This window comes from Sturnus vulgaris, chromosome 2 (assembly GCF_052056855.1).
Source record: "Sturnus vulgaris isolate bStuVul1 chromosome 2, bStuVul1.hap1, whole genome shotgun sequence".
In the NCBI taxonomy this organism is placed as follows: domain Eukaryota; kingdom Metazoa; phylum Chordata; class Aves; order Passeriformes; family Sturnidae; genus Sturnus; species Sturnus vulgaris.
In genome coordinates this window covers 108455408-108476962 of record NC_142244.1, presented here as the reverse complement: position 1 = coordinate 108476962, position 21555 = coordinate 108455408, and the positions used below count along the sequence as shown (strand labels likewise).

The following is a 21555-nucleotide window of genomic DNA, read 5'->3' as shown; positions in this document are numbered from 1 at the left end:
TCCTTGGAAAAGTAATTGAGCAGCTAATGCTGCTGACCATTTCCAGGCACGTGAAGGACAGGGGAGTGGTCATCAGTAGTCACATAGATTCACCAAGGGGAAGCCAAGCTTGACCAATTTGGTAAACTTCTAGGATGCAAAGTCTGTCCTGATAACCTAGACAGTGGTTATTGTCTGTTTAGATTTTGGCAAGACTTTCAGCATTGTCTCCTGTAAGATCTTCATAGAGAAGGTGATGAAGTATGGGCTGGATGAGCACTTTGGTTCATTGAAAATGGGATAAGCAGCCAGGCCAAGAGTGTGGCAATCAGTGGCACAAAGGCTGGTTGGAGGCTTGGCAGAGGAGTTGGACCAGATGACCTCCAGAGGTTCCTTACGACCTCGAATGTTCTGTGATATTGTGACTGTGGTACTGGAATGCATTCTGGGATAAAATGTGTTAGTGATTGATGCTGCTAGCATTAAGAAAGCTTTGCATTCCAGTAACATAGGGTTTCTTAATTATATGCAAATATATGCACTTAAATAACTGCTTATGCTGTTAAGAATAATTACAATCTTTCATCATTGAAGGATTTAAATGTACTGGGCTAGAAGGTTTGGCTTCTTGGAGCTCCTTGGGTTGATGAAGATGAATAAACTTCTGACCTCATTCAGTTATAATCAAGTAATAGTTAACATGGGCTGCAGTTTGTATTCTGTTTTTGATTATTGTGATGCAAACTCAGGTAGCAAGTCATCCATTTATACAGAATATAGTAACGTGTGGTTTTATAACCTTGAGCTCAGCTATGTCATCTTACTAACAAATTTTAATATTAAGTAACTTGTTTGTTTTCCTTCTCACATGTCAAGAGAAGAATGTTTTTTGAGGGCAGATGAGTTAGGTGTAGTGGGCCAGACAGTTGGGCTTCTTTCAGTGCTTTATCTATACTCAGTTGTTAATAAAGCTGTTAACAAAGATATAGCAATGTTATTTCTATTTTAAATAAGATGCTGACTTTCCCACAATTACTATTTCGGGATGTTTCTTTCTAGCCTGAGGAAATGACCAGATTGAGAAGCCTCAACAGACAACTCCAAATAAATGTTGACTGTACACTGAAAGAAGTTGATCTCCTTCAATCTAGAGGTATTGAATTGATACTTTTTAAAAAACATCATTTGGCTATAGTCACTAATGTTAATCTGCTGGAGGTTAGGAAGGCTCTGCAGAGGACTCTGGAAAAGTTGGATCAATGGGACGAGGTCAGTTTTATGAGTTCCAACAAGGCCAAGTGCTGGGTCCTGCCCTTGGGTCACAACAACCCCAGGCAGAACTGCAGGCTTGGGGAAGAGTGGCTGGAAAGGTGCCTGGAGGAAAAGGACCTGAGGGTGCTGGTCAACAGCAGCTGAGCATGAGCCAGGTGTGCCCAGGGGGCCAGGAAGGCCAATGGCACCTGGCCTGGATCAGCAATAGTGTGGCAGCAGGAGCAGGGCAGGGATTGTCCCCCTGTGCTCAGCACTGGTGAGGCCACACCTCAAATCCTGTGTGCACTTTTAGGCACCTCACTACAAGAGAGGCATTGAGGGGCTGGAGTGAGTCCAGAGAAGGGCAGTGGAGCTGGGGAAGGTCTGGAGCACAAGTGTGATGAGGAGCAGCAGCTGAGGGAGCTGGGGGTGCTCAGCCTGGAGAAAAGGAGTCTCAGGGGAACCTTATTGCTCTTTACAATAATGTGAAAGGAGGTTGGAGTGAGGTGGAGTCTCTTTCCCCAGGTAACAAGTGACAGATGAGAGGAATCAGCATGGGGTTGCACCAGAGCAGGTTTAGACTGGATATTAGGGAGAATGTCTTCAGGACAAGAGTTGTCAAGCATTGGAACAGGCTGCCTAGGGAAGTGGTGGAGTTGCCATCCCTGGAGGTATTTAAAAAACCTGTAGATGCAGCACCTGGGGATATGGGTTAGTGATTGACTTGGCAATGCTGGGATAGTGGTTGGACTCAATGATCTTTGAGGTCTTTTACAACCTAAATGATCCTATGGTTCTAATATGGCCTGAGCTTAAATGTGAATATTTGGAGTTTTTAGAGTTCAATTTGTATTAGCAATGACAAATTACCTCTAAAAGGTGAGTGTTTTTTGAATTGCAACCTAATAAACTTAATTTGCTACTATTTCTGTTGGCCAAGTTAAATTTCATTAGTAAGAAAGTGGTGACATAAAATGACTTTGTCAAGAGCATATTATAAAAAATGATTCCTTTGTGAAGATCTTCTACTTAAAATTTTAACTTTTTGCTGACAAAGGCTGTGGCCAAGTAATACACAACTGAACAACAGGTTGCAACCAAGAGGCTGGGTTTTTCAAAGTCTTTTTGCAACAGAAATTTGTCTTAAATGGAATCTAACAGCTTAGGATATGCACAGTCCTTTTTTATCAAGTATCCTGTAGGAAGACATACATTTCACAGGTTTTCACAGCAATACAAAACGTTGAGCTGGAGTTGATTTTTCATTATGGGATTGCCCTGCTAACAATTACTATGATTGACAGAAGACTAAAAATACGTGACAAAACTTGTGAAAAAGCTAAGATATAATAAAAAGATGTATAAAATAAGAATCCTTTGGATGTTCATATTGCTGGCATAGGCATTTAAATAACCTTCAAGTTATACTTTCTTTCTTTTCTTTTATGACAGGAAACTTTGATCCAAAAGCCGCATGTAATTTCTATGATAACATAGAGCCTGGTCCTGTTGTGCCACCAAAGCCATATAAAAAAGGTAGGTCAACAACAGGATTCATCACCAATCTGCATTTTTTTTTCTTTTTTAAGCAATCCCTGTGGTGACAGGAAGCAGTTCTACTTATTTAAATTTTCTTTCTATATGTCAAACCAAAGCATTTCTTTTAAGTGCAGTAAACCTGGCTGCAACTTGTTTTCCTCAGGCAGATTGTTGCAAATGAATGTTCTGTTAATACCACTTTGATTATATAAATAGTTATTCTCTATTACAAAAAAGAGCTGAAACAGCCAATGTGAGATCTTATGTTCTGATACAGAAAAAACAGTGATCTTTTCCCTGAAAATGTTATGTGTGATAAGATTTATAATATTATGTCTCCTCTTGCTGTAACTAGCATGTACTGCACTTGTTAGTAGAAAAGAAGTAGCTCTTCTGAATTAGTAATCCTACAGTCTCCCTGACACTCTAAAGTTTGTAAAGGAGTTCTGGTTGCTGACAGCACTCCACAAAGGTTTCTGTAGGTGAATTTTGAATACATATTAGGAAATCTCCCCCCTCTTTTGAAGCAAGAGTTTACCCCCTCAATGTAATAAAATTATAACTGTATGGAAATTTAAAAGAAAGAGAAGGCCTAGAATGGCTGATAATGGCTCAAAAAGATAATACTGGGAGAAGTTTTCTGCATTAGGTGGTAGTGTCCAGGAAAGCAGTAGCATCGTGTGAGCTGTGATGGGCAGGCAGCTGCCTGGGCTCACCTTAAATTGCAGTGATCTTGCGGTTGATAAAGGAATTGTTAACTCTGTGGTGCTTGAAGACATTATCTTGATTGCATTACCATATTTGATGCATTATTTCAAAGCAAAGTAGTGTGCAAAACTCATGTGAAATAAGTTATTTTATTTGGCAGTTAGGAAAACAGTACCTTGTACGGATTTATACACCCAGCTTCCAGGTTTTCCTCTGTCGGCTTATTAGAGATCAGTTATAGGGCTGCTGTACTGTATTCAGAGCTTGGATTTTTACATGAAGTCATCTTTTTTTTTTAAAATTTCCTTAAATAATAAATATTGTTTAATATTGAGCTGTTGAAAGCGTGGGCAGACAGACGGGTGTGGGCAGACAAGGGTGTGCTCTGTGCTGCCATCTGGCCAGTCAATGGAACGCAGTCGAGTGCCCACACTGCCTGGCTTACCAGGAATTTGTTGAGGTCAAGCACTGCTGACGTGTCTGTGCAGCTTCTGGGCTGGAATCTGTTTGCATCTAAGCAAAGAGGTTACTTTTTTTTTTTCCCTTCGTTTGTCTCTGAAGAGTTAAGTACTATTTGCACTAAGGTTGTCATCAGTGATCTGCTGCATTTCTTAGCAGGTGGGGCAGCAGACATGGAAAACTGAGTGTTTCTGTGAGTTAAGGCCTAATGTGTGATTTGCATACATACTGATTTTATGAGTGAAAACAGACTTAAATGCTGCTTCACATACATATATCCCTGCTTCAAAGACATGAGGAAGAATTGTCTTGTTTTGAAATAGGCCTGTCATTTTATTTTTAGGTTGTATTCTTTTTCAACCTGAATAAGTGCTAGAAAAAGATGTCTTGTCAGACTATTTGAAGCAATTAAGTTAGAAGTAGTTTTCCCCTTCAGGTAAAGCAGGGTTATTGTAGTTTAAAATTTGGAAATAGACTGCTGTGAGTAAACCTTAACAGGATGATGCTGCAGTGCCAGTAACAAACCTGTATGTTTTAAGTTATTAAACTTTTATCAGTTTTGGTGACCTAACAGTGGTGAGTGCTCTTCTTTGTTTTAAGGTGTTACAGTAAAGTGGCTCTTTACAGAACTGAAGTACCTAAATATTCAGATTTCACAAACTGAATTAGAAGTGCTTTAGGAAAAGGTTTGCATGTTCATTTTAAGATAAATTGTTTAATTAGGTGGTCTTCCAGTAGTGTGGTCTTGACTATTAATCCTTCTCTTCTGAAAGGAAATGTTTTCTTTTGGCTTTTCTTTAGAGCATCAAAACAGCTCCAAACAGACTCCACGGACTCAGCCAAGAGATGAAGACTTTGAAGGGGCCCCATGGAATTGTGGTAGCTGCACCTTTCTAAATCACCCAGCACTAAATCGCTGTGAACAGTGTGAAATGCCACGATACACCTGAAATTCAGGAAGGGGCTGCACTGAGTTGAACACAGGCTCTCAAGCCAACAGCTGTAACAGAAGGAAACATGGGGAACCTTTCAGTCCATCTGCCCAGCCTTTGCCAGTCTACAATCTTCATACTGCAAGGGGTGGGAGTAATGTGTTAGGATGTTTCTGCTTCTGCTGCACTAGAAAATAAATAAATTAAGGGTGAAATTCCTTCCCATTGCAGTGAGCAAAGCAGAAAACAAAACCTGAAAATGTAAAAGGATTAATTTTGAGAAGAATGTATGCAGGAAAGCAAATAACTACTGGTGTTTATTCCTGTGGTTATAGTTACTGCTTAGTGGCTCTAAAAAACCCAACTCAAAACTACTGTTTTTAAAAAGAAAATTATAGGACTCTTAGTAATGGTGTGAAGTGTTACACTTAACCAGAAAAACTGAAGAGCCAGAGCTGACTTCACCTGGCCACAGCTAGCTGGAAAACAAAGGCTCCCTGTGCTTCTAGATTGTAAGCTACTGAAAAAGAAGACAGGTAAATGAAATGATAAATTTTGCAATGTATAAAAAAAACAAGGAGAAGGGTATTTGTAATTGCTGCTTTTTTTCAGGGTAACTTATGTCTACAAAAAAAATTGCTGTTTGAAATAGTGACCTGAGGTGACTAAATGAGGAACCGTGTGAGTGTTACAGAGTGTAATCAGAGGTAATTTTTTACAATCCCGTTTGCTTGTACAGTGCTCACCTGGCTGTGTCAACACTGGTAATAAACCGAGAATGAATTCCACCACGTTGCAGATGAAAATCCTGCTGCATGCTTTCATTGGGCCGTCGTGTTTCCAAACTCAAAGGATGCTTTTCTATACAACCTTCTGAGCCTGTGCTGTGCAGCAGCATGGTGACACATGCCAAACACAGGCTACTCCAAATTCCGTTTGGAAGACTTGGGCTCAGCCATGGTTGTGTTTGAGAAGAGTTTGTACCCAGTTCCTTAGGCCTTTTCAGCTTCCAATTTGTGAAGAATTCATGGTGTTTACAGCACAGAAGGTACTTTGTGCCCCAGATAAAAGTTAGCTGAAAAATAATTAATCAGCTCTTCAGTAAAGGTTTATTTGCACATTATTAATAAACCAGCCTGTACAAAATAGCAGATGCCAGATCCTGAAGAATTACACACTGCATTCTTTCTATTTTGGTCAGGAAATATTTGTCATAGGTTAAAGAACACAAGCGTTGCAGTTGAAAATCCTACTGGTACTTATCTGCCTAGGATACACTGTATTCTAAAGGTAATGTTCAATCTGTCTGAATGCTTCAGGCTGCTGGAATAAAGCACTCGATACTTTGAGATCGAGCTTGGGTTTGGGCAGCTCAATGATTCTGTGACACAACTGTGTGACTGAGTAGGGTGTTCTGTGTACTGGTCAGAGGCTGATACAGTGCATTTGAGTTTTTATGGTATAACTTCATCACAATTCAGAGATGCAGCCAAGCACTTCAGCTGAATTATGGTAATTGACTTGGTAAAGCAAAATTTGCTATTAACTTTACAATGAGAGTTTTAAACTACTTCATTTTAAGCTGTTCTTAGCTCATGGCAACCACATCCATACTGTCAATTACCACGGTTCTCTTGATGTGTGATAACATGCTAAGCTGTGATAGAACAATCATATGTCTGAATCCTTATTTAAAATAAAGCAGCATTTGCAAGAGGTGGGTGGAAAAAAACTCATCTTCACTGCATTGCTCAATCTGGTGTCTTCTCCCCCAGTTTATCAAGACAACAGTAAGAACTGAACTGTTGATCTTAAATGAGGAACCAATATTTTATCTGGCATTTTTCAATATGTTCTTGCACTAACTAAATCTTCAGGATAATTTAAAATAAGCTAAGCGATCTCCAGCAATCAGTGTGCACCACTGATGAGCAAAACAAAGTCAAAGGCATCAGAGGTAGTTTTCCTTCCTTCCTAGTGATTTACACTGCTGTGAGGGGAGCTCATCACGTGTGGAGGGGGGTAAGAAAGTTACTGTCAGCTGAAATTAAAAGGCAGATAATAATTTTGTGCATGTCAGTGGACAGTTTGACAAAACTGAGAACTAGAAAACAGATGAGCAGAAGCATTGCTATTATCAGCTGTATAATGAATGACTCCAAACAATACCAGTAATTTCATGGCTTTTCTATCCTGATGCCTTTGCCGTTGTATTAGTTCAATTTTCTGTTCCTTTGTACTTCTGGTGAAGTTCTAGAAGCATTTGTTTTTGCTGGAATTACAAAAAGAAAGCAACTGAAGTGACAGCAAATGAGAGTAGGGGTGTCATGCAAAAATACAGTTGTGCCATTTTCAGACAGAATAGATGCTACTTTTGAGGGAGGAGGTGCAAATATGCATTCAGTCCAAAAAAGCCCTGAACTGCAGTAACTATACATGGAGACTTGCAAATCTTAGTCCCAGCTTCACCAGAGGAAGAGAAGGAAGGCTGCCACCACAGCAAGATACTTACTGGAAGAGTGAGTGAGCGCCATTAAATTGGAAAATAAGTCCTTTGTACCAATGATTTTATTCGGTTTTTTCAATTACTCTCATTTGTTGCTTGTACAAACAAACAAAGAAAACCACCACACCCTTCTGTTTTATTCTTTTACTTGTAAATGCCCATACACAAACATTAATAGTAAAGACTTGACATGGTGCTTGAATATTTCTAGTTTGTTAGAATGTAATTGTATTTTGAATATTGGAAGATCCGTTTTCCTTCTGAAAACAGGTGATGCCATTCAAACCCCAACTGAATTGTAGATTATACCAAAAAGATTGGTTTATGAAATATTTATTGAATGCACATAAAACCCTAATGTCAGCTGGCATACAAAATGCACTGTATTGTATAAAACTTGTGTGTGTGTGTGTGAGAATGTTGGGATGCTGATGCTGTTGAGTTAATGCACTACTTGTGTTTTCTTTTTTCCTTAATGACTGAGCTTTCCCTCAACCATGCTACTAGATTGGTAGAGTTTGTAACTGACTTGGACATTCAGTTATTCAAAATGATCTCACTGTTCATTGAAATTTTATAAAGCTTATTTTATAATTACTGTGCTATTAAGATGAATTCCCTTTAATTATAGCATACTACTGTAGTTCTTTAAAAGTTTAGAGTGAAGCTTGTGGAAAATCATTCAGAACATAGTAAACCAAAAGAAATCCTGAACTTTGGATCTACTTTTAATTTGATGTAATTATTAGTCTTGTTTGGGTGAAGAGGAAAGGGGTGGGAAGTCAAGCAAAAGGAATTACTTTGTAAAATGTAGTCTTAGATCAGATTGAATTGTGTATCTGTGTGTCTGTGGTATGTGTGTGTTTCCCTTGAAAAATGGGAGGTGTGGTGAAAAGGTGTAATAATTCTTAAAAGAGCTGGTCTCAGTACTTTCTGATTATGATATGCTACTGAATCATGTTTTTTTTTTAAAAAAGAAAACAACTTTTCTCTCAGTTACTTTATCTCTCCCAGCTATACATCTCTCACTTCAATTTCTAAATACTTTTTCAATTTCTAAATACTTTTACATTTAATATTGATTGTAAAATCCCTTGAAACTGAAATAGAAATACTTGAGTTGAAATGGGGACAAAATAAAACCAATAAAGAATGTTTTAAAAAAGAATGTGAGAATATTAAATATGTTAAAAACAAGCTTGTCATCAGGATTATAGTTCTTTTAAAATCCAGTGGTCTACCCTAGAATGTGAACATGACTGTCCTGATGAGAAGTGGATAGTTGGACATAAACAATTCAACAGCCAATTTGGTACCACAGAATTCATGTGCTGTGTACTGCAGTGGCTCCAAATCTCACAAGGAAGGAAGACATGCACAGATATCACATCTCACAGTCAGTACTGTCTCTGTGTGCAGCTGCATTTGTTTTCGTTTCAAAATGTCAAATCTTACATGAACCCAGACATGACAGAGTTTTGCCACATTTCTTCAGTTGGGGCTTTCATTGCTGTTTATGTCCATAAATGGAAATATTTTTCTTGGAATAATCAGAAATCAATGGAGTTAATGCAATATTATAATCCTGGATTTCCAGTATCTTTGAAATCAATTTTTAAAAACTGTGTTCTTGAAACTTATTTATTTATGGTGGCACCAGTGTATCTAATCCATACTTCCTGCTGTGTGAAACCCTGTTAAATTTTTTCATTAAAGAAAGAAGACACGATCTTGTTTAATCCTGTATATATGGTGTCTACATTCTAGATTTGTGTATGCTGTGAATGAACTTACTACTAAGAGATGAAATTGTATAAAAGCATTCAGAGGCTATGCATGCATGGTACCTCCAGAAAGTGCATACTCCAAGTTGCAGATTCCTGCAAAAATAAATTAATAAAACTAAGCAAACATCACATCCTGCATTTGTTCTTGTATGTAGTAGGAAACATGTTAAAAGTACAGCCTTTTTTGGCCTTCATAGCCTGATTGTTTCTGGTCTCCCACTTGGACCTGTAGCTATAGCAGGTTTGTTTCAGGGCTTTTGGGGTTTTTGTTTTGGTGATCATTAGGCATTTGCTGAATATTGAACTGGCGTCCAAATCCTGTTCCCACGCATGTGAATGAGCAGGAATCCCATTTAGATGGTGGATATTCTGTGCAGCTTCTGGTGTGGAAACAGGACATAGCGTGTTCAGAGTGTGAGGTTGACCTTAGCCCTTCTCCCTTACCTTTGACCAGAGGGTTGTTACTGGAGTAGCTTTACCTGCTGCAGCACCTCTGGGCTGTAGCCTGGATGATGGGCTGGATCCCTGCTATCAGCAGTACCCAATGTCTGCATCACAGAATTCCCTCTGCTGCTTTAACCTCTTGGAAAGGCACTGTTCTGGGAGAGGGTGGAGAGGTGCAAGTGCAAAATCTGAGTGCAGGCGCTTCCTGTGTTCTCCATTGCCTCTGTGGCATCAGCTCGGGAGCTCCGGAGCCGTGCCACTGCTGGGTCCTGTTCACACACGCTGAAGGTCCTTCAGTGCCTTCCTGCTGACAAACCTGCTGCACTTCGGTCAGGAAACATAGGTAAGAATTTCATTTTGCATTCCTTTTGCTAAGTTGAAGTTATCACAGTTGCAGGAGGTGTTTGTATTTTAATTAAGCATTTGATGTTTATTGCTTTAGAAATCATTGCAGTTGAAGCTGATTTAAAAAAAAAATATATAAAAGTTATGCTACCTGTCCAGTGTATTGTGCTAATGGAGACCATACAGTGCCAAAACACACCAGTCTAACAACAAGTCATCACTATTTTTTATTGTTTCCCTGAAGTCACAAGGAGGAGAGTCTGCCTGAATTGCATAAAACTGGTTGGTTAATTCCTCAGAATTACTTAGTTTTGGCAGCAGTGAACCATGTCTAAAACCTGTGCCTCTTTGAGACCTGATTTGTCCTGTAGTCTGGTAAGCACTCCTGCAATTTAGTGCTGCTGTTTCTAGTCAGGATAGCCCATGCTATGATGGGTAGGTGCAGTGTATTCTTTGTTGGACCATCTCTGGTTATAAATGCATGTTTTTGAAGGCAGTGGTTGATACCTGATTTTATGTGAACCACTGGACTCAAAGTGTTACATAGTCAATGGGTCACCTGATTTTTTTGTGGAACCCTTGTGAAGTTGTTAAAGAAGGGACTTTGTTAATTTTTAGCTGAAGGGTCTGTGAATGTGACATGTTCTAGTAGGACAGTAAAGCCAGGCCAGACTGTAAAAGCCTCTTTCAGGGGTGCCAGTCTGCTTCAGAAAATACTTTTTCTCTAGAAAACAATAATGTATTCAGTTAAACACAAAAAAAACCCCTAACAAAAAAAAAAAAAAACAAACAACCCACAAAAAAACCTCTGCAGGTAATTTTCCAGATAGGCAGGATAACCGTGCATATATTTGCTGCTTTTCAAGCTCTGTTTTGAAGATACAAATTCACTGTCCCTTCTTCCTTCTTGAAGTTAACAAAATCTCTCTTGCCAGGTTTGCTTAAAAATTAAGTCAATGTTGTTCCTTTACTGCTTTAGGAACTAAACCCACAATGCCAATATGTGCAATGCAGATGCTGCTTTGCTTTTAACTAAAGGCTTCTTATTTTTTGGGAAGAGTTGTAGGAAAAGAAGTTTAGGGAAAATATGGAATACTTCAGGAAAAACGCTGCTAGGTGAGGAAGATTTTCATAGGTTTGCATATGATATTCTGAACCAAATTCTGGCGTTGGTTGCAGTGACAGAATAGTCACAGCTCAAATATTCATTCCAAACTCTCATGGCTGTCTGTTAGATTGTTCTAAAATGTCCTGAACCAGTCTTGCACATTTCAGGCTTGGGGGATTATATTTAATTTCACCTGAAATTATTACTCTCTACTTTTGAGCCGTTGAGTTAAATGTAATGATTTTGCAAAGCGGAAATTGCTTTTGGCAATACCCTGTGTGCTGGAGAGTGCCTGGTGTGACTGCCCGCAGTCAGATCCACATGGAGGAGCCTCCTGGCCCCCAAGGACAGGGAGAGTGACAGTCAAACACACTTCCAGGTGGATGGCGGGAGTAAGGGTCTGGGAAAACTGCAGAGCAGGACTTGTGCTTTATGAGAGTTCGTGAATCTTTCTCTCTAATTAAGTTTTGGCAAATGCCTTGCCTTGCTTCATGGTGGAGAGCCTTGGGTGACAAAGCCTGAAGCCTCATAGCTTGGTTGATGTTGAAGGTAATTGATTTTATATTTCCCCCAACCTCCATCTGTCTCAAAACTGATTGTTCATAAGCCAAACAGACAACCTTTTATCTTTTTACTTTTTTTTGACTGATGATGTTGTGTGACTCTGAAGCTGTGTCCCTGATGATCATCCTTCAACCTCTGAAAATTTCAGAGCTGCAGTGAGTAGGTAACGAGCTTTGTGTTCATTCACTCTTCCTTGCAACACTGGTACCACACAGAAAGAACTGGATAAATACTCCATGAATTAATACAGCAAATCTTAAAAAAATACGTGTCATTTTGAAATTTACTACTGTTCTTTTCAGTGGAGCTGAGAAGCAACTGACTGCCTTGATCCTAGTCCCCTTTTAAGAAAGTCAAGCCAATGCTGGTAGTAAAAGTCTTTACGTCCAGTGAAACTGCAACTGCCAGCAAAATTTGTATACCTTGTGTTGTACATTGACATGAGACATTGGAAATAGATTTTGGGTTTTAAATATATAAGTTGGACATAGCTGTTTATTTAATCAATCATATGATTAGTGATTTGCATGCACAACATTGATCTAGCAGTCTGTGTGTCACAATGTTAAAACTGAAGTCCATGATTCAAGTGATAGCAAAATCCTTTTTACTTTCCACTACAGCACTATTAAACTTAGCAAACAAGATACCAGCTTCCCTTAAATGTTCTGTCATATTTTCCCAGTTGCTTGCCTTTCACTACTAATCCAAGATGAAATATATCCTACTTTGGCCAAGGAAGCTCCCCATGTATTTGATGGCTCCCTAACCAAGGTTATCTGATGGATAGCAAAATTTTTCCAAATTAGCAACAGTTCTTGATGCAAATGTTCACCTGGTGAGCATCACCTTCTTTCCAGCAGCACTTCTGTAAGTGGAGTAGTCTCTTAGAAGTGAAAAAAAATCCAAATAGATGAACTATGAACATTTAAGGTCAACTCCTGAGTGTTGAACAGCTGTGTGCAGCATATGTCATGAAAAATAACCATTATTGAAACATTCTGAGATGGTCATCTGGAATGGCAGCTGATGCAGTTTATATCCCAGTGCGACACCCACTGCTCATGTAGAACTTCAAGTTCTCTCTGAATTTAATACTAGAAAAGAATGAATTAACTGTATCGATGTGCTTTATTGCTTGGCTCTTTGCTAGGTTGCTAGTGAATTCCTAATTTTGGAATTTTTCCCTTCAGTCAGGCTGAGGTGCAAAGCCCTAGCATTTCTGATTTGTTATGGTGTCTATTTTTTTTTTTTTTAACTAAATTCTTAGTAGGAATTCAGCTCTCTGTCATGAGAGGTTGACTGTTTCAAATCCAGCTGCATTCTCATTGTGTGGGGCTGAGAAGCCATGGTCATTCTGCCTTTTTGCCTTTCTCATCTGCCCAGATCAATGGTTATGCTGAGAATCACTCCAGGCACCTGGGTCATCCATCTGTGAGCACTGCACAGCCTGGTGCCTTGTCCAGATAAACTCTCCCTCACTGGGAATGAACTGGGATTGTGTTACTGCATTGACAGGGTGTCTGCACTACTGGGGCTATGGAAGATGAGGTTATGGGGATCCAAGCTGGGTGGGTGGATACCATAACAGTCCAGGAGGCCAGAAAGCCTTTGGAGAACACAAGTGCACACAAGCAGAGGTGCCAGCAGCTGGGGAAAGGGAGAGGCTGGGCTGCTCCCTGAGAGATTCCTTGTCAGCTCTTCTGCCAGGCACCCTCACTGGATGTTTGTGTGCTCCCTTTGTGCAGGATCGCTGTGAGGATCACACCCATGGCAGCACAGCAATAGCAGGGAGTTACACTAAATATGGCTACACTATTTAAGTATTCTGGGTGAGTCTCAATCATCTCTGCACCAGGAAGGGAAATACAGATGTTTTCATGAGCTGTAAAAACCACCAAGTGTGTGGAATTCCCATATGCTGATGCTTTGCTTTAAAAATGAAAGCGAGTTTATTGCAGCAATAAATGCTGAGTGTGTAAATGTTTCCCAGTAGTTTTCAAAGCTGTTCCTTAAAACTGAAAGTGAAGGATAACCACTTCGCTTGTTTTCCAGCTCACAAACTCTACTGGCATCAAATATGTTCTAGAAAAGAAACTGTTTTGAAAGAAATTCTCTGCCCTGACAAATGAGGGAGCTCTTCCATATCCAGAGGAATAACTTACTGTCTCCCATATATTAATTTTGTCTCGTCTGGGTTGTTCTAGCTTCTGCAGCTGTTCAGATCATTAGAAGGTCATGCTCTTTTTCAGCTGTCACATTTTTCCATCTGCCTTTGCCAGCTGCAGGCAAAGGCATCTCTGAGCTCCTGCAGGCCATTGCCCTGTGACAGACACACACGTGTGTGACCTAGAGATGTGTGATACACTGTCATGCCACTTTCTTATGGGATGAGGTCAACACTTGTGCTGGGCCATTAGGATTCAGAACTCCCAGCACCCTCAAACATGGGCTCCTCTCACGGTCTTGGTCACTTCTCAGAGCATCTACTTCTGTGTCTCTGATTGTCGGGCAGCCAACCTGAAGTACTCCTTTCAAAACTGCACAGATTTAAGAGTTTAGTGACAGAATTTGTGAAGAACTACAGCCATTTATAATATTCAGTGTTCAGGTGTGAGAAGAGGGTGTGAGAAGAGTAAGGTGATAGTGAGGAACATCAAGAGAAAGATGTGTTGGTACCTTGGTGTAGTTATTTACATTAAATACTGTGTTCAAGTAATAGTATCTGTTTATCTTTCCAGATGGGTCTTACAAAAATGGAGTAGAGGGACACAGTCAGTTCCCTGGACCTGCTGTCCACTCCTCTTTGATACAGCCCAGGACAGCATTTATTTCCTGGGCTATGAGTGCCAGCCTCTCATCCAACAGCACCCCCAAGTCCTTCTCTGCAGCTCTGCTCTCAGTGAGGTCTCCCAGTTTCTGCTGCTGCCTGGGATTGCCCAGGCCAGGGGCAGCACCAGCACTTGGTCTTGTTAAACTGCATGACATTCCCATGGTCTCTCTTCTCAAGCTCGTCCGGGTCCCTATGGATGTCCTCCCATCCTTCAGGTGTGTCACCTGCATCACTCCTCTTGGTGTCATCTGCAAACTTGCTGGGGGGGCACCTGATCACCAAGACTGCCATTATTGTCCCTGTGGCAACGGTGCCCTTATTGCCCTCTTCCCAAAAGCCATGAAAAAGAGATAAAATAGAGATGATACTTTCAATATTATTTTGTAATAAATAAATAGCAATTGAACAGCCTAATTTTCTCTCTGATTTCCTCTTTTCTTTCCTACTCAAGGGGGTGCACAGCACAGTGAAGTTCATTGGCTCAGCGATGATTCTCAGGAATGCACCAACATAAACATTCTACCATGCAGTTTGTTCAGTTTGCCACCATTTCAAATATCAGGAATGAAAAATCCACAGCAGATAAAGCCCCTTCATGTGCTGTAGGGAGAGATACAATCTAGATTAAGGCTCTAAATGTCACACCTTCACTGAAAACCTTATTGCTTTTTTTCTTTTTCCTTATTTTTTGATTTTTTCTTTTTAAGGTAAGGCTGCCAGATGTGCTGCACTGATTCTGAAATGTGCACTAGTAGCACTAAATCTATATGACTTTGTTTTTGCTCATCAGCTTTGACAGGAGAAGATACTGGTAAAATCTAATATTCCTTGACAAACTTCTTAGTCTTCAGGTCACATTTATTCTCACACTGCAGTAGTTCAGGATTTCTGACAGGTTAATCTCAAAGCCCTTTTCTAAGATTTTAGACATTCCCTACAAAGAACAACAGTATTATTTGAGCACTGAAACAGTGCCCTGTTCCTCCCAGGAGGAGAATAGTGAGGAGTAGGAGGCAAGATCTCCATCTCTGTGGGCATGGGAACAGTTAAAACCTGCTCTGCATCCATCAGTTTTATCTTCCCTGACAGATTTTGAAAGCAAAACCAGTATGAATTAGTCTCAATTTTCATTGGTGTTATGCATAGGCCTCTCCATGGTAATTTTTTCTTTTGTTTCTCCTTTTCCAATATACAGAGTTTTGCAATTGCTGTGGTGTTCCACTGCAGCTGAATCACTGAATTTAACAAAATTTCTTTACAAAGGGAGTATCCATGACACGAACCACAAGATGGGTACTCATATCTGTTTTGGTTTTCTTTTCATCTGATAAAAAAATACTGATCCAGATTTTGACCACCCTTTCAGTAAAGAAATGCTTCCTAATACCCAGTCTAAATCTCAGTGAACCATTTCCACTGACATGTCAGTGTCCACAGTGAGCTGCAGGACCTAAGTAACAATCAGTAAAAGATTTCTTGAATTGGAAAGGGCTTGCAAGAGTCCAGAGATTTACCTGGACAAAGTAATTTAAAGGAATTGAAGCCCCAGAGATGAACTCATACAATCTGCTCTGCAGCATTCCCCTGCTTCTGAAGATGTCTAAAACCAATCAGCACTTCTACTTGTGCCCAAACACTAATCCTACCTCCAAATAAACCAGAATGTTCTGGAAAAATTGGTAAAGGGTGTGAGTGCCTAGAGAAACCTGATCATTGCGATGTTTGTGTAACAGCCTAAAAGCCAGGTAAAGGAGGATAGAGCAACTGTGCTTCTTAACTTCTTGTTCAGTTCTAACTACAGAGAAACCAATATTTTGCCTTCTGGGAATTGATTTCTAGTGCTTATATAGTGTGTGCATTGTTTGTATTCTCAGCATCTGAGATTGCAGTGGGCATTAATCTGTGAGCCATGCTTGGCCACTGCTAAAGCAGTTACCAATATCTGCTTGTAACACCAAGCTTTCCATTCCAAATCCTGGCAAAGCCACACATTACAAGGCTAAATTTCTGGAATATTACAAAGTTCACCTTGATCATGTCATTGTATGGAATAAATTTAGATTCAGAGACAGGCATTGCACCTGTAGGTATGGGGCTCTCAGGGTGATGTCTTGTCTTTCTAGGGGCTTAGTGGTCAGTTTTACTGAGTTTCATGGAGATCCACATGCCACTGCCCCTGTGCTGAGTAAACCTGCTGATATCATCAGTCCTTTGCTAGATGCAGTAAAATTACCAAGTACAAACATGCTCAGCACCCTTCTCTGGAGGTCAGTGTGATGCTGCTCTGTCACTTGTTAAAGCTGAGATAAGCCATAAACCAAAGAAATGCCTGGAAGGCTTTTCTTTCCCTCTCTCCCAACCAGACTCTTCAAACAGTTCCATTAATCCTGAGCTGGGATAATGAAATAGTGACTTTCCTAACAAAACAAGGGAAGGAAGCTATTTCTGAGCAGTTAAGCAGCTGACCTTCAAGAGGACAGCATGGAAGCCAATGCATTCCCACAACATCCTCTGCCAGCAGCAGAGTGCTGCTGCTGCTGCTGCCCCACTGGAAGGGGTGGACCACAGGAACAAACACTGCACTGGCCCAGTGTCACACACCAGGAGCTGAATCCAAACCTGTCACACATCGAGCACCTGGACAGAAAACACCATCATTGCTTTCCTGATCAGTCCTACACAGCAAAATTTATACTGTACAATCTTCATCTCAGTACAAGGTGTTGGACAGCTGCTGAAGGAAATCATTGTGAACAAGTCATAGCTCATGGTTAAAAACACCCACATCAACTTCTGGGTGCTATTAGAAAAATTCACTTTAACAAACACCAATATAATGTGAATTAATTACTTTACAGAATTACAGAGTCATAGTATATCCTGAGTCAGAAGGGACCCACAAGGGTCATCCAAGTCCAGTTCCTTATGATTTACATGCATTAAGTTTTTAAAGAAAAGGTTCAGTATACAATAGCATAAGCCTTGAAAATAAGGGAAAACATCCTTTGCTACATCAAAACTAGAAACAAACAAATTACTATTATTAATACACTGAGGTAAAAGAAAACATGACCTCCTCTGTGGACAGATAAAATATGCCTAACTGGTCATTACCATTTATTGTGAAATTAAAATAGGTAAATGGAAAGTCTTAATAAATACAGAAGAGCAAGGTAAAAGATGTTTGCCTTCAGTCTATTCAAATCGAGTTATCCTCACACTGGATATGCATCAACTCAGCCAAAAAAAGGTGTGAAATTGCTGGGACTGAGCGTGTGTAGAGCAGCCCCAACTGAACTATTACTTTATTAGTGCATGAGTTTATGCTCACAGGAAATTATGTCTTCAGTATCAGGCCTGCAATGGCATTTTTCACACTGAAATGGAGCCTCCCTCACAAAATTGATTTCATTAAAATTCTTAGGGAACGGTCCAAGGAGAAAGTTTCAAAAGCAAGCTACAAAGGGAAATAAAAATCTGCCTCCCTCCAAAACTTCAGCAGGAATCCAGTTTGTCACAGGCATGCCCTCTGTATTACTGCCCCAAATTAGAGCCTTGGGATAAATAAAACAACAATCTCACAGGTTTTAGTAGTATTTTGTTTCATGTTATCTGAAGATATCTGAATTTAAGGTATTCATGTGATTCTGCCTGAAACAACTTAGAACACAAACAAAACATTTACTGAGAGCTGCCTAGTGCTGGTTTGGATGTGGGACAACTCCTAACATTCTTTACAGGAATATTTATGAGAATGCAATAAGCACAGTGTCCAGCAGTCAATATTCTGTGTGCCTTCCTGGAATATCTGAACTGCAGCACTTACAGAGATTACAACACAGAGCAAAAAGGTATTAGCCTAGAACATGCAGTTCTATTTATTTACAGAAGCCAATTTTGTTTAACAGGAAAATATTGAATAAATCAGCTCCAATATTAATGCAAGTTCTGATTTTTCAGCACTAAAGCACCTTTGCAATAATGGAAATTCAGGGAAGAGTATTAATGGGAAAAGTCTCTTTGGTTCATATGCTCAGTTCTCTTTTCAACAAGAAAAAGAGTTTTGTGTCCACATTTTCTACAGATTTCAGTGCTTCCTTTTCATTATATTTGTTACTTGTTTTGACAGCTTGGACTGTGTACATTAAGAAAGACAGCAAAATTTGGTGCCAAAACACAGAGGTTACTTTATCTTGTAAACATAATGACAAGACATTTAGAGCAAGGCTGAATATTGTCAATGTAAATAGCAAATACCTACAAGTCCATTTATTCCCCCTTTCATCCTGACAGGAATAATTACTGTTGAAAGCTCTCTACCTGAAGACCTAGGAAAAAATCAACAGAAATAACCACATCTTTCAAAACTGAGAAGTGAAACTGTACAACTTAATTTTTCCCCAGTTTGTCCAGCAAAACCTGTGAATAATGCAAGATGCAGCAGTTGTCTGATTAAAAGAGCAAAAGAAACATTTTTTTTCACAAAGAGAAAAAAAATCTTCAGAAGAGATTCTATGTAAATTACAGACATTAGACACTGAAAGAATATAAAAGATGCTGGAGTTGAGTTTCAGGTTCACTGTAACTCTTTTACTGCAGCTCACAGAATTATTTAAGTAGACATTCAGCACAAAGCCCTTGTCAAAAAATCCCTATCTGTGGGGAAAGTTTGAAATTATTTTTTTCAAAGATAGCCTGAGTACCATATCTATTAACTAGGGCACCAAAACCTGAAATAAAAACAACTGAATAAATTATAAACACCATGCTATTTTTAACATCCCGATCATCTTTTACCTGCAAGAAAGAACCAATGGGGGCAGGGGTTTGGGGGGTTTTGTTTCTTTTCTTTTTTTCTTATCTTCACAACTCCCCAGAATAGCACAGAATTATGTTAGCCAGTTGAGTCTTGCTTTACTGCCAGGATCCAGGTGGAGCTGTTTGCTGGTGCCTCAGCAGGTGCAGCCAAGCTGAGTTAGGGTCTGACCCACTGCAGTGCTGCTCAGCCCTTCATGCACATTCCCCTGCACCTCATTCACACAGTCAGCTTTTCTGGGAGATTTATTATGAGCTGCCATGGGCTTCATTTTTCATTCTCTGAGCACCTCCTGGTTTTCACCCCAACATAATCATTTGATCTCTGTTGAGGGAAAAGAGTTATCTGGAGCAGTTTATCATGATCTTGGTGGGCTATTAGAGGAAAAAACCGAAATGAAGGTGTAAAGGATAACGAGATAGAAGGCTTAACTTGGAGATTTCATTGTCATTTAAGTCCTACCATATGTTTAATATTCAAAGAAAATATTGTCTTCCTCATGAAGCAACAGAAGAAAAAGAAAAGGCTAAGAAAAAGTACTCAAAGCAGAGAGGGCACTGAAATGAGATACTGAAAAAGGGATAGAGTTATTTGGGTTTTTTAAAAGCATTTAAGTTTAAACTGTAATTAAACAGATGGCTGGCTGGCGAGCTAATATAGAGAAGTTGTAAAATAAACATTGCACAACGGGGGCATTTTGGCTACTGCTGATACAACAGGGATGCACACTGTCCTCTGGCAGGAGGATCCACGTGGGAAACCCAGGAGTGAACAGTCCAAGCCCTGAAAACCTTACACAAATGCAGAGCTTGTCAAGTTTCCTCAGAGGATGGGGAAATTTTTAGCCATTGGAACACTATTTGTTTTCTTTTACAGAGCCTCTGGTTAGTACAGAGTTTATTTATACAAGGTCCAACATGTAAATGCCATGGGTTTTACATAAAATTGTAATAAAGAGGGTCACAAATCTGCCAATGGCTCAATGCTGGGTAATAATTAACTGAAAAGCCAAGTAAATTAATAAATTATTTGTTAGGCTAGAAAAATAATCTTTTCAAATATAAGAATGATGTATGAACCCTCACAGACAGCAACAGAAACATCAGGCTTGTCTGACAGCTGTGACTGTTCTCCCTTACATACTATGTGGAACTAATGGTTTTCCAAAAATAAATGTTCACTGTGATCTTGAGTGACAAATATGTAGCTTTTGAGGGTGATGAAAGTCCTCAGCTTTTCAGGGCTCTTCTATCTGATTCAGTAATGACCTGCTTGTGCCTTTCAAAGGATAAATATAGTATAAAAATCAATACTGAGATACAGAATTTTTTGGTACCTTTCCCATTATTGATTAAATTCCTTTCAGAATTTAAGGCAATAAAACATTTATTACTTTTTCAAACTTCTTTTTTTTCCCCTTGAAAAATTCTTACTCCATTTTTGCCATCCTCTCCTTACATTTACTTGTTTCACTGTGCTTCAGGCACTCTGTATTTCAGAGAGACAGTGATGTGAGATACACACTGAGATTTCCTCTGCTTCTGTTTGATCTATTTTTACCAGGTCTCCTGAAAGGACTTAAGAGGCTGCTGTACTGGATCTGCATATTCATTGTTCTCATTCATCAAGGAACTCAGACCTCCTGTCCCTCCCGGGGAGAAGGACAAAGCATGCAAATTGTTCAAAGCTGGTTTTTTATTCTGGAAACACACATTTACTTCTTTCTCACTGAAGCTGATGATAATGTTAAAATACAGTTAAAATCCTTTTCTGAATGAAGACATTTCCCTGGATCAGAGCTATTACATCCTGGGTACATTATCCTGGGTATCCTGGGTATCGTTTTTTTGTTGGTTTTTTTTTTTTTTTTTTTCATTTGCCTGTCCTTAAAGAAAAAATGCACTGTTAGGGAAAACTAAAATCCTTTCCTGTCCTTCAGCTAAAAGATGGGAAAAGCACAAGATGAAATACAGCAAAAGTAACGACTAGACATCTTTGGATTTACAGATATTTCTCTTAATCCATGATTAAATTATAAATAAAATAATGATAAAATATTCCTTTATAGCTTTTTTGTGATGTTCTTAAGCTATCAAATGGCATCAATAGTTTAGTTGCAAAATCAAATTTCAAATAGAGATGCAGTAGCAGATACCAACAAATAGATGACTTTGTTTTAAACTCTAGCTTCATTCCATAGAAAAGATGCATCAATATTTCAGTGTTGGGGAAAGGAGCTCATAAATTGTCAGGAAATCTTTGATGTATCTTGTAGAATTAAAAG

The 21555-nt window shown here is 39.4% G+C and overlaps 1 protein-coding gene across 1 annotated transcript in view; it reads left to right on the top strand.

Annotated features, from left to right (window-relative positions):
• Positions 1-9290, top strand: part of TAB3 (TGF-beta activated kinase 1 (MAP3K7) binding protein 3) — a 43722-nt gene extending 34432 nt beyond the window's left edge. Inside the window, exons 5-7 of the mRNA XM_014878043.2 lie at positions 1039-1132; positions 2683-2766; positions 4738-9290. Coding sequence (XP_014733529.1) covers positions 1039-1132; positions 2683-2766; positions 4738-4886 — 327 coding nt within the window. The 3' untranslated portion in view covers positions 4887-9290. The remainder of the gene's footprint in view (positions 1-1038; positions 1133-2682; positions 2767-4737) is intronic.
• Positions 9291-21555: the final 12265 nt, after the last annotated feature.